Source organism: Glycine soja, chromosome 1 (genome assembly GCF_004193775.1).
Source record: "Glycine soja cultivar W05 chromosome 1, ASM419377v2, whole genome shotgun sequence".
In the NCBI taxonomy this organism is placed as follows: domain Eukaryota; kingdom Viridiplantae; phylum Streptophyta; class Magnoliopsida; order Fabales; family Fabaceae; genus Glycine; species Glycine soja.
The window spans coordinates 9788760-9802088 of NC_041002.1; the positions used below are offsets into that span (position 1 = coordinate 9788760).

Below are 13329 nucleotides of genomic sequence, written 5' to 3' on the forward strand. Positions count from 1 at the left end.
TTAAATAGCCTATTAGATGGGGTTCCACCCTATACAGAAAGTTAATTTTTGGATTGACAAAAAATAAATTTCTAGTGACTTGTTGATGAAGACTTTTGTTAACAAATAACAATTGAAAAACATGTTTTTTTTTCTAAAGAATTGAAAAATTTGTTAGAATGGAATGAAATAGAATATATAATTTTGTTTTATATTTGATATCTTTTAAAAATAGAATATATAATTTTGTTTTATATTTGATATCTTTTAAAAATAGAATACAAGATTAAAATATGATTTTCATTTGAGTTTTTTTTATCTGTAAGAATCAAAGATAAATATTTAAAATTTCTAATAGCTCATTCTTCTTATTCAACTAACTGAGTTAGACTCTCTTAGTATCTTGATTTAAGTTTAATGGTTATATATTATCAGCGTAAAAACTTTTACACGGTTAACCAATCAGAATTTTTGTTAATATGACTTTTAATCTTTAGAAAAAGATTTTTAAAATAATTATTATAAAATTTAATAAATTTATCATACATAATAATTTATGATTTGATGACACTATAAAATTATTATACACTCTTACTACATAGCCTATTTTCTCTTTTGATTATGCTAAAAAGAGAAATCAAAGAAAAACAGTTCACCCACGGAACATTACTATTTTTTATTTTTATTTTTTGTGAACCACCGAACTCTACTATGGTATCAACAATTTATCAAATATGAACGTCGGGGTGTTGATTTATTGTAGATACTAGTTTGAGGCACTGAAAATGTTTATAATCTAAATACCTAATGAAGGCTTAGTTCATATAATGTCAAGAGGAGTAATTCCCTAGTGATTATTTAATTATGTTTGTATTTCAGTTCATACACGTTCTAATACACATTCACTCCAATCAATGAGTCTCGTGTCACAGTTAATCAGTCATTTGAAGCTTCTTAACCTGAAAACAAGCACGCTTTTAGTCAATTATGTTAGCTTGAAGCTTCTAAAAACAAGTATGTGGCTAGAAACTACATAGTATTTCTTAAAAATGTTCACAAAAAAAAAAATAGTATTTCTTAAAAAAAACATATCTTAAATTTCTTGGACGATTTAAAATAATAAAAATAATCGACTAAAAGATGTACACAAATTGATCGTCTTTAAAAAAGCAAATTTTCTGGCTCTTACTTTATTTGAAGCTTATCTTTGTTACCTTATGTTGCATTCTTCTTCAGTCTAATGGAACAACATCAATCCACGTACGTGGCAAAACCTCATATAGCTGTTACCGTCTTTTGCCGATAACGATGTGCCAATCGCGGAGGGAAGGGATATTTTATGATTAAATTTGAGAAGATTACAAAAAATAAATAAAAATTATAGGAAAAAAAACAAAAGAAAATGTCTTTCATTTGCTTTTTCTTCCTTTTATACACATCATTGTTGTTCATTGGGCAATTTCCCTTCCTTCTTTTGAAAGGCCGAGCCACTAGCTAGTCTCTCCCCTCACACAGTTTGGTCAAAAGGAATGTTCAAATGGGTGTGGATTGGACAAGAAGTGTTTCGTAGTGGACCATTTCAAATGGAGCAAATAGCATAGTGGGAAAGTTCTTGAGGACGACAAAAATAATAGCTTATTATTAAAGCAGCAGAAACTTTATTGATAACATTTTGATTTCCAAATCCTAACTCTTCTGGGGAAAGCTTTCCTCCCTAATTGGATTGACCATTAATAATAATTTCAAATATTTTGGATGATAATTGAGGGTAGAAACATATAAGTACCGTGTACCAGTAAGTAGTTCGTAAGATTGGTACTAAAGTTGGTCTTAATTAAGTAAGGTTTCGATTCAAATTTTATTAATGAAAAAATCATTATTAAAAATAGAAATTTCATAAAAAATCATCAATCGAATTTTTAACAAAAATCAATCAGTAACATAACTGATAAATATTTCATCCTAATAATATTATAATCAAAACAAAATATAAGCACCGTGTTCAAGGTCATAAGATACGCATTAGCCTAACTCAACCCCATGATAGTGTAAGTCTCAATCGGACAGCGACCCTAATAAATTGGCATTTAAATTTTGGCATACACTTCATTTTTTGGTAGCCAACACTATGCACAAAGTTAGCCGCCACCGAATTGCCTGTCCAATAAGACATGGAACGAGGATATAGCTAGGTCCTTGGTATGGTATGGAAATTTCTCACGCTGATAATGGAGGGAACAAAAAATTAAATAAAATATATATAGTATGCAATATCTAACTTTGCTCAATTCTGACGCAAGTCAAGGCGTGTTTCACTGTAATTTCCCATGTCACGTCCATTTTCATTAATTTTTTAAGTTCAAATTGTATGATATCCTTTCAAAGATAAGCGTCAAACCAAATCTTGCACAGCAAATAGGACCAAAAGGTGTAAAGGATGATGATGAAATTTGAATTTTTTTTTATAATCAAAACTTGCATAAAAAGATTATGGCTTAAGACTACCTAGATTAGTCCCACCGCAGCAAATGACGTGGAAATGTGTTGTCTCACGGGAGAAATTATTAGGTAATTTTATATTATTAAATCTTTATTGATATTCACTTTATATTATTTATAACTTGATGGTGTCATTTAAATATTAAAAGAATCATAGTGGTCTAGAAACGTTAGGTTGATCGATCACATTCAAATACACATCTTGTGACCAAGATTCTAAGAAGTGAGAATTTAAAGTTTTTTGTTGAACATCGGATTAGGAACCTCCCAACAGAAAAACAAGCATGCACATAACTCGGAGTTTTCGCCTTGTAAAAAAAATGATTTTTATAATTATCACATGTTTCTTTATGACAAAATTGAGGTCATTATACTTTATTTTAAAAACTTATGATTCAAAATTTACTTGCTCGAAACAATAATTTGTTACAAAGAAATATTTAAATAATATTAATCAAACTTTAGAGGGCGAGCCCTGATGCAGCAGTAAAGTTATGTCTTGGTGACTTGTTGGTCATGGGTTCGAATCCGGAAACAGCCTCTTTGCATATGCAAAGGTAAGGCTGCGTACAATATCCCTCCCCCATACCTTCGCATAACGAAGAGCCTCTGAACAATGGTGTACGAAGTTTATTAATCAAACTTTAAATAAAGGCACCAAAATAATTGTGGCCAATCGTAAAGTGCAATTAAATGCAAGAAATAGTGAGCAGAAGCAATCAACAAAAGTAAAAGACAAGGAAGATGAGGAAGATGAGAAAGATTATAACTGCTGCTAGAAAATGAATGAGTATATTTACAAATGATGAAAAGCTTGAAACTACTTGTTTCAAGCTTACACAACTAAGGTTCTCTTTTGCTTTCATCACTCAACCTAGTGTGATTGGATTCCATATTGGAAAAAACTAAGCTATATAAAGCAGAAGGGGTAGAGAATTTACAAGCCACTTTTCTCCCTAGCGTGTGATATGATGGTGTTCCTACTTACTTCCCTAAAACTAAAGTCGTGTCACACTTCCTAGTAAAAGCCCTTTTGCATCTTCACCTCTTTCACTGTACACAAGAAAAGACAGCAACAAGTGTGGTAATGGCTTTCTCAAGAATAGGACTTAACCAAGCCAAAGTTCACAAAAGATCTGGACTTGAAAAGACCACTAAAGAGGGATCTGGTAGGAGAATCCTGAGGAACAGATTTCATCTCTTCAGGACTACCCTTTACTTTAAGGATTGTATTGCCAATCGTTTGCCTTATGGATTCTATGGTCTTAGAATCAACAGGGAAACCAGAAGCACCACGAACATAGAAAGTGTTCACAGCTTTGCCTCCTTTTGTGGCCACTTCTGCCCTTGTAACTGTGAGGCTATTCTCTCTAAAGATTCGTGTAACATCAGATAGTAATCCAACTCTGTCGGTGGTGCAGAGCTCTAGCTTCAAACCCTGAATCAACAAGATATAAAAAAAAAAATTAATAGTCATATAAAATAACATGAGACCAACCAATATGAGGGTAGATGGAGAAATGAACCAAAAATACCTAACTGGCAATTGTCTAGAATATTTAAGAAAATAAAAATTTGCGGTCCAGAAGATTTCTTGACTAAGGAATAAAAATTTAGCAGAATTATAGAGTTAAAATCAGTAATCGGTAATATATAATACAAGAAAGGGTATACTGTTGTTTATTTAAATCTTGTTTAGGCTCTGCAGAGCCAACAAAATTGTGACTAATCTTCAAAGTAGAGTAACTGTTAACCAAATGAAAAAGAAATGTAGTTGAACAAGTCTATTTCAGTAAGATAATCAACTTGGCAGTGGGACATAACAACAGTAGTCAAAGTCCACCAACTGCATTTCAACTAATCTTGGACCACTATTATTCACATGATATAAAAAAATACGCAAGGGTCACGTTCAGCTTAAAATTTTTCGGTGAAGATTAATAAGAATAAATCACTACCTAGACAAAAAAAAAGGCTTCACATGCACAAGCTTGACTCCATGAATAATTGAATACCATATGCAAGTCTAAAGCAAGAAATCACAAATTCAGTAACATTAATAAGTCATTCACCTCAGAAACTCTTCTTTGAATTGCAGCTGCAAGACATTGTATCACTCTTTGTCTTTCTGCATCTGATTTCACAGGGGACCCATCTATGTGCTTGATGTAGTATTCCTGCACAAGCAACCATAAAATATTGAGCCAATGTTCTTAAAAGACCAACATATCGCACCAAACAACAAAAGGAATTGCAGGTCTGTGTGTGTACATGTGTGTTTGTTCAGAACAAAGTGGTGAATCTGATATACCTGATATGCTTCTGGACCCTCAGCATCGATGTTTGCATGAAAAACCACATACTGCATGTCTGTCAAAGTACAAACTGTGTCGAAGAGAAGCTTTGGCCTATCCTTACACTGAATAGTAACCACAGAATAATCCTTGTCAGACCAATTCACAACATTCACATTTGGCCTTTGCTTCTCATCAAAGTCATCATCATCATTAACTCGTTCATAATCCCTATCAGCAAACATCATTTGGTGAAGCCTTCTCTCAGTGTGTGTGGCTTCATCTGTGACAACAGTCTTAGCCCCCCTCTTCTTGTTGCCACCACCAAGAACATTGCATAGAAGCTCCTTGATTATAGAAAGCCTCTGAGGATCAGTAATGGCCGAACCGGATTCTTCGTCAGTCACGTGCATTACAGCAGCAGCACGAGTGTTGTGAGTCCACACCTCTGCATTCACTATATTGCACTTGAGGTTGGTCAGAACAGCACTCACTTCTGAAAGCAGCCCTGGCCTATCAGTCCCCATAAGCTCAATTGCAATGTGGTCCGTTGTTTGCTTAACCCCAACAGATCTCATAGGAGATGTAACACAAGATTCGGGACCAAGAGACTGAAAACACAAATGGAACCAAACACATGGTTCAGTGGTTGTTTCGTAAAAGCAGAGAAGTTAAAGAACACCAAATGGGGACACCAACCTTTCTAATGTAATCCAAAATAGCTTCATCAGTAACCTTGTTTCCATCTTGGCCAGTAACATTAAAAACTGGTAGAACAGAATAAAATATTCAATGTTCCAACCCCCAAAACTTATGATTACCAATGTATCTTGTAATAGAAATTAATTAATGTCAAAGAAAAGTATTACCATCCATGAACCATCCACCATCAGAAGAAATGTAAGCCTTAGTTATGATGAGGTTTAGATCAGTGAGGATTTGTACAACTTCAAGAAGTATTCCATGCTTGTTTGCACTATCAACCTGCAAAATTAAATTCACTTTCAACACCCCTTTTAAAAAAAGTGCCATCAAACTAGGCAAAAGCTCTTCAATCATAGAAATATTAAAAAAAAAAACACGAAGAAGGAAATAGGCATACCCGTATAACGGTGGCATTCTTGCAGGCTTCATTATCGATTACAACCCTGACAAGACAAGACAACAAGTGGACAAAGGTGTGAGGAAGGAATCATTGAAATTCTCTGTTCTTTTTCTTATTTTTTATCCGAAAAAGATGGCTAATTTTCTTTTCATCAAATGGGAAGGAAAAAATTGGTACCTGGGAGGGTTCATTCTCCGGAAGAGTTTCTCATATTCATCATCCATGTAGTGAGAGAAGCTCATGTTGACCTCCGACATAAAAGCTATGAGAGAGAAAACAAAACAAACCAATCAGAGGACAAAACATGGCAACAGAACCCCCATAGCCAATGAGAATCAAAAGCTAGAGCAGCTCAATAAATATATACACACACAAAGAAAGAGAAGACAATGATGGGGAAAAAAAACCTCTTTGCAAAATACACTGTATGAGAGAGAGAAAGAATATAGGAGCTGGGGACAAGAAGCTGAGGTGTGTAAAGGAGAGTGGCCAATGGTTAAGAGACGAATAAACACAAAAGAATAACCAAGTAATGAAGAAAACCAGAACCCAAAAAGTTGTTTGGTACGAATAAGCCTCGTGCTGTATGCTTTAGCTGTTACTATTATGCTAAAAGAAGGAATCACTGAACATAAACCATTAGGCCAATGAAAACCGATCACACACCTCAAAGGGGAAAAAAAAGCACACAAGAGAAACTGTGAAAACAAGAAAAAGAAGCAAAGATGCAAACACATGACACGCTCCAAATCAATAGAGTTGAAACTAATTAACACTTGGGAAAGAAAAAGCCTTAAAATTTCACACCAAAGAAGAAAATCCCATGATTGTGTTTCATGTCTTGCCACCCAATTGCAGACGCAATTCCTCACCCCCAAAACAAACACACACACACACAGAGATTCACAAAACCCAGAAAGCAAAAACCAAAAAAGAAGAACAAGTTTTTCAGTGTGCCCAAAACCAAGGAACAAGATTCTGAGAACAAACCACGAGAAAGCAACCCATAACGAAAAATCAAAAAGAAAGAAAAAAAACAGGAACCTACCCATTACAGTTTTCTGAGGAATCGTGATCTGCCACACCAAAAATTCGTGGGTTTGTTTTGGTAATCTCTCAGTCCAAAAACAAAGAAAGCGGCTCTGCGAATGTGGTGGTGTTGTTACGAAGCAACAAACAGTACATATATATAATAATAATACACAAAAATATGAGCTTGTTTTTATGAATATTATAATAATATGAACACACGCACCATTTGATCTTCTCTCACGTCTATAACTTAGGAAAGAAAAATAGTAATTTAAGTAATTAAATTAAATAATAATATTTTCTTATCCTACCACATGAAGAAAATTAAAATGAGAAAAAAAAAACCCTTTAATTAAATTTTTTAATAAAAAAATGAGAACCTCCCCGACACGATGCTCCAAAACCTGCAACTCCGAAAAGTACCCAAAAAAACGCAGACTCTCTTTTCTACTTTTCTTCTCTCTCTGTCTGTCACTATCTTCTCTCTCTCTTTCTCCTACACGTTTCTGTTACTATTCAAAAACAGTGTTGTGTTTTGTCATAATTTTAATTATAATTATAATTGTAATTAATTCGCGAAAAAATGGTAGAGCGAAAGAAGGAGGGCGCACGTTAGCAGAACGGGATTTGTGGGAGAGGAAAAGGAGTGAGAGGAGGATGAAATGTACTAAAAAATAATAATATAAGGAGATTTATAATAAGTGGCGTATCATCTTTATTTAACCAATTGCGCGTTAGGTTGAATGAAAATGTGTGATACATTGATACGAATAAATCGTGCATTTATGGAACTGTTTGATTGGGTTATGATTTTTTAAAAATTGTTTCGTGAAAGGTTTTCTGAAATTTGTATTTGAAAGGAAGGAAAAATGAAAGAAAAAAAAAATCAATCTCTTGAAACTATTTTAAAAAGTAATTTTTTCGGTATTTTCAGTGCAAAAAATTAAATTATATAACTGATGAAATATTTAAATAATTTTATATTATCAATCTATTCAAATTAAATTCATTTTAAAAAAAATTATAAACAATTTAAAAACAAAAATTTATTCTAGCTTCTTTCATTCTTTTAAATTTTTTTGTTTTTTTATCTTTAAAAATACTGATAAAAATACATACTCGGATATTTTTCATTTTTCATTTTTGTTGCGGACAATATTTAATTAATATTACTATTAGTTAATTTTAAATACTCTATTATTAATTTAGGTTTTCGAAAAATGAAATAAACTTATAAAAAATTTTGTTATTCATTTTTTGAAATTTTATTAACAATTTTTTCATACTTTAAAATTATAAGGCTTATAATAAGAATTTGAGAGTAAACTGCGCTTCTTAAGAGAAAATTGGTTATAGGTAATATATATATATATATATATATATATATATATATATATATATATATATATATATATATATATATATATATATATATATATATATTATAATGTGGGGTTATCATGATATTAGTATAAATGCTCATTACTTTTAGTGAGGTTTTTTTTACCAATTAATTGTTTTTATTTATAAGACTTCACTAAAAACTTTGTTTAATAAATTTTAATAAAATATATAAATGTATATTTTCTTGTCTTAATTCTCTTGTTTATAAGGAAAAAGAGATTATGAGTAATCTGAAATTTAATCAGAAAATAGTTAAAATTAAATCAAAAATTATTTTTACCAAAAGATCAAATTTGAATATTATTAAAATAATTTAATTTTAACTTTAAACATATTAATTATTTGTCTTTAATTAGTATATATATATATATATGCGCGCGTGTTTTATTAACTATAAAAGTTAAATATTTAGGAAAACGGTTGAATTCATCTATTTCTATATTTAGGTGAAATACATGTTGATGTATTCACTTTATTCAATGGAAAATGTAGTACTAATGTGTTGTGGTTGTGGACTGGTGGCCACGAATAAAGCAGTAGTTGGCGTTGTAACTTGTAGCCTCCAAAGTTTTAGGAATGAACCATTGATGAAGGGTAATCCCGTCATTGTCTGTTATTCAAAATTTGTCACCTTATCACGATTATTTTTCGTAAATACATTTTCTCTCTTTTAGTTTTTTTTAATTTAATTATTTTGTAATTTAATTTTCAATATATATTTTTTGGGCATTTTCTCTTTTTTTTGTTTTTTTTTAAATTTAAAATATTATAAAATATAAATATATATTATATAATTTTTTTTAATTGGTTTTAAAATTACTTATTTATTAAATTAAATTTTATAATTTTGTTTTTTTATTTTTTAAAAGAAAAAATATACAGATAAAGAAAAATAGAAAATTGGATAAAATTGGAGTACAATTTTTTAGTTACTTTATATGTACTTTTATAGTTAAATTTATATGTTGTTGATATTTTTTTTGTTATGTTCGTTCATTAAAAAAATAAGAAAATTAGTTAGTAGTATTAAAATAAACTAAAAAACACAGTAAACAAATAATTAATACATTTATCTTATACAATAGACATAAATTTAAATAAAAATATATTGAAAATATCTTTAAAAATATTTAAAGAGTAGTTATTTTTTGCTTAAGTGATAAGAATTGATATTTTTACTATTTATGGCTTGTAAATATGAAAAAAAAAAAGAAAATATTAAAATATCCAAAAGATATTGATAACGACTAAATATGAGCTATTTTTTATAATAAAAAATATATTGAAAATATCTTTAAAAATATTTAATTAGCAGTTATTTATTTATTTTTTTTGCTGCCACCCGAATCAATGTGGCAAGAATATGAACAAAATCAGTGGGGTTCTCATTCAAGAAGGAAGAGGATGACAAAGGGTTGTCCCGTTTCAACTTGCATTCCTACTGAGATGGACAAATAAAATAAACGAGAAAGCACAAAAAAATGTGGAATTTGCGAGTAACATGGTCATAACAAAAACAATTGTCCTAACATATCTCCATCTTAATTTTTTTCTTAGGCAAGTGTAATTGTTTAAGTATTTGATTGATAATACAATATATAATGTTCTTCTATAAATAAGTTGTTAAACAAAAAGTCTTTTTATTTTTTAATTAAATATAATGACATAAACAAACTAATTATATTTAGTAATATAATTATATTAAAAATAATTATATTAAAAAATTTAGATTTTAAATAAAAATATTCACCTAAAAAATATGTTAAGTAAATTAAATAATAAAACAAAAGTAATTATATTTAATAATATCATTTTCTTTAAAAAATTAAAAAACAAAATTCTAAAATTTAATTTAATAAATAAGTAATTTTAAAATTAATTAAAAAATTATATAATATAATATTTATAATATTTATATTTTATAATATTTTAAATTAAAAAACAAAAAGGAAAGAGAAAGTTTCAAGTAATGTATATTATAAAATATAAATATTATATTATATAATTTTTTCCTTTGATTTGAAGGGTTGAACTTGAACGAGTGTCAAAGATATACGCTTTTTTTATCATCGTTCAATGCGGTTCAAGTTCAATCCTTCAAATCATTTTTTTTAATTCTTTAATTTTTTTAATATAATTCCTTCAAAAAAATTATTTTAATATTAATTTATCACAAGCATATAGAGCAAGAAAAGGATCAAAATTACACTGTTGTATGCATGTTTGGATTTGTGTCATGAATAAATTGATCCACATTCCAACTTCTGTGTTTTTGGATTACATTTGACATTAAAATATTTACACTATTGAGTGAATGTTTAGTTTTCACAATAGATTCTTTATAATTAAGATGAAATGCTTTTAAGTTCATAATTCAATATGAGTTTAAGTAATTTTTACATTGGATAATTTTTTTACTAAAACTTACTATTAATTTGTTTTTTTTAGTATTTGTTAATATAATTGGGCATGGAGTTGGGACTAATAATATCACTTTATTTCAAAATGAACAAATTCAATAATAAAACAATTAGTTAAATATCAAATAAAAATTCCAAATACCTCCTTATTATACAATAAAAGCATTCAAATGTAAATTAGAATTACTTTTTACCACCCCCTTCCAACACTAAATTCACAACAAGGTGACCAATTTAACTATGAAACTAAAAAAAAAAAAATCCAAGGTGATGTATCCTCAAACCAAATTTGTACTTCATCCAAAACTAATTTTGTTAATGTGTTTGGAGTTGCATTTTCCTACCATATTGAGCATCAAATTCACGTCAAGATGACCAATTTAACATAGAAATTATTTGAACTTCTTTTGAAAGGATGTGGATCCAAGGCAATCTGACACAAAACCAAACTTGCATTTCATCTAAAATTAATTTTATAAATATTCATCCAAACATAGTAAAATGTGTGTTTGCACTAATGTAAAAAGATGTTTCTACATCGATTTTGTGACACATTCAAATATGGTTTTTCAGATAACAATCTTAGAATATTTTTTTTAACAAAAAAAATAATTTTAGGATTCTAAGACGGTTTTTTAAAAAAATTAGCCATCTTTTGAAAAACTGTCTTAAAATGTATTTTTAAAAAAAATAAAATATTTTGAAAATATTAAGATGATTTTTTCAAAAAAACCGTCGTAAAATGTAAACATTCTAAGACGATTTTTCAGAGAACCATCTTAGAATGTATTTTTTAAAAAAAAATTAAACCAAATATTACTTTTCAATTAATTTTTTAAATTTAGAAAGATAACCATGTTGTCATCCTATATTTAAATTAACACTCTCAAGAGGAGATTAAGAATTAAATATAATTTTCTGGTGATGAGTACAAGGTGAAAAAACATACGTATAGGCGAATCCTAATATTTATAGGCTATAACACAAAAATAAATTTATACAGATAAAAACTGAAATAATGAACTAAGGAAAGAATATCATGTGCTTTAGCATTCCACCGAGGCACTAACTACATGTGATACAATTAATATGCAATAATGGTAAAAAAACAGATGAAGACTTACCAAACCACCATAGACATAGCCAAGTGCATATACCGATGGTATACACATGTAAAATATTATCAGGCCAAAAGCATAGGAAAAATAACAAGTAACATTTTGGTAACTGAAATATTACTGGACTCTTGCTTTTATTTGACACTTATAAGATTGTATATTATTTATAAACAAATGTCAGGCATAAAATCATTAAAAAATAAGGAGAAGAAGTGTATATAAACGTTTAGATATATATTATGTAAATAAAATTTTCATATGAATGTAAGTTAACTCAAACACGGCAGTATATATAAATGTAAGCAAATTACAAAATAATAATAGACATGGCAACTGGACGGGACAGGGCGGGGATGGGTATTGTCTCCTCGTCTCCGACCTCGACTCCCCAACATGTACCTGTACCCGTTTCTAATGCCCGATGTGTTAAAATTTATTACCTCATCCTCGTACTCATTGGGTATCGGGTATCCCCGCTGGTTTAAATTTACAAAAAAAAATTGTAAAAAAATCAATTTAAAAAAATGATTGTTTACAAAAAAAAAATCTTAAATTATGTAAAAATTATAAAAAAAATTAACAAGTAATTAATAAAATTTTAATAATTTCATCATCGGGGTAGGTACGGGAATGAGTATGGGACGGGTAGTGACATTCTCGTCCCCGACCCTGACCCCGACTAAAAAAGTCAGGTAATCCCCGAACTCGAACTCATACCTGATCAACTCGGGTATTCTCCGTCAAAATCGGGACGGATTTGGACGAATACCCAAAGGTAAGAGTTTCATTGTCATACCTAAATAATAATCTTTATTATAACACGGTACGTATGAACTGAATTTGGAATATTGACACTATTATGTATTCACCAATTGAAAACCAATCACACTGGACTAGGCATGGCACCCGTGCGGGGCGGGGGTGGGGAGTACTCCCTCGCTCCCCATCTCCGAACCTTATCGTGCTTCCCGTCCCCGTCCCCGCTCCACGTGGTGGGGGTATTTTTTGTCCCGTTTCCGTTCCCTGGCTCCCCACGGGGACCTGCGGGGATCCCATTTTACATTAAAAAATGTCAAAAATTATTATTATTATAATATATATATATATAATATATATATATATATATATATATATATATATAATTTTTTTGTTTTATCTCAATTTTTCGACAATAATAAATTTAAGGTTTAATTCTAAGTTTAAAACATGACTAAAAATACCAAAATAAATCAATAATAATAGTAATAAAATTACACAAGCATAAAAGCATCCAAGAAATATCCAAGTACACATTAATGTTACAGTATTACACAATAAAAACAATAAAACTAGCATAACATCACAAGTCTTCATACAATAAATTAACATCATCATACTGAATCAAGTCTTCATACTTGCATCCAAGTGCAACGAAACATCTTCAACATCAAACCTATACAATGAAACATGTAAATATGTGTTTAGAAATATAAAAAAGT

General features: G+C 29.7%; 1 protein-coding gene across 1 annotated transcript; it reads right to left on the reverse strand.

Annotated features, from left to right (window-relative positions):
- Positions 1 to 3223: 3223 nt before the first annotated feature.
- On the reverse strand, positions 3224 to 7061 carry LOC114412386 (ACT domain-containing protein ACR4-like). The gene is made up of 8 exons (XM_028376247.1): positions 6926 to 7061; positions 6055 to 6139; positions 5875 to 5920; positions 5642 to 5756; positions 5472 to 5539; positions 4790 to 5383; positions 4551 to 4655; positions 3224 to 3916 (listed from the first exon to the last, which is right to left on the reverse strand). Exons 1-8 carry the CDS (start codon positions 6927 to 6929, stop codon positions 3575 to 3577), a joined length of 1359 nt encoding a protein of 452 aa, XP_028232048.1. The 5' UTR covers positions 6930 to 7061; the 3' UTR covers positions 3224 to 3574.
- Between the last annotated feature and the right edge of the window lie 6268 nt (positions 7062 to 13329).

Bases quoted from the DNA above. Each gene is read 5' to 3' on its own strand.
- LOC114412386 (XM_028376247.1), bottom strand. The intron at 5,757-5,874 runs GTATGCCTATTT...TTAATTTTGCAG, and splicing joins AGAATGCCACCGTTATACGG to GTTGATAGTGCAAACAAGCA. The intron at 3,917-4,550 runs GTGAATGACTTA...TTGTTGATTCAG, and splicing joins TTCAAAGAAGAGTTTCTGAG to GGTTTGAAGCTAGAGCTCTG.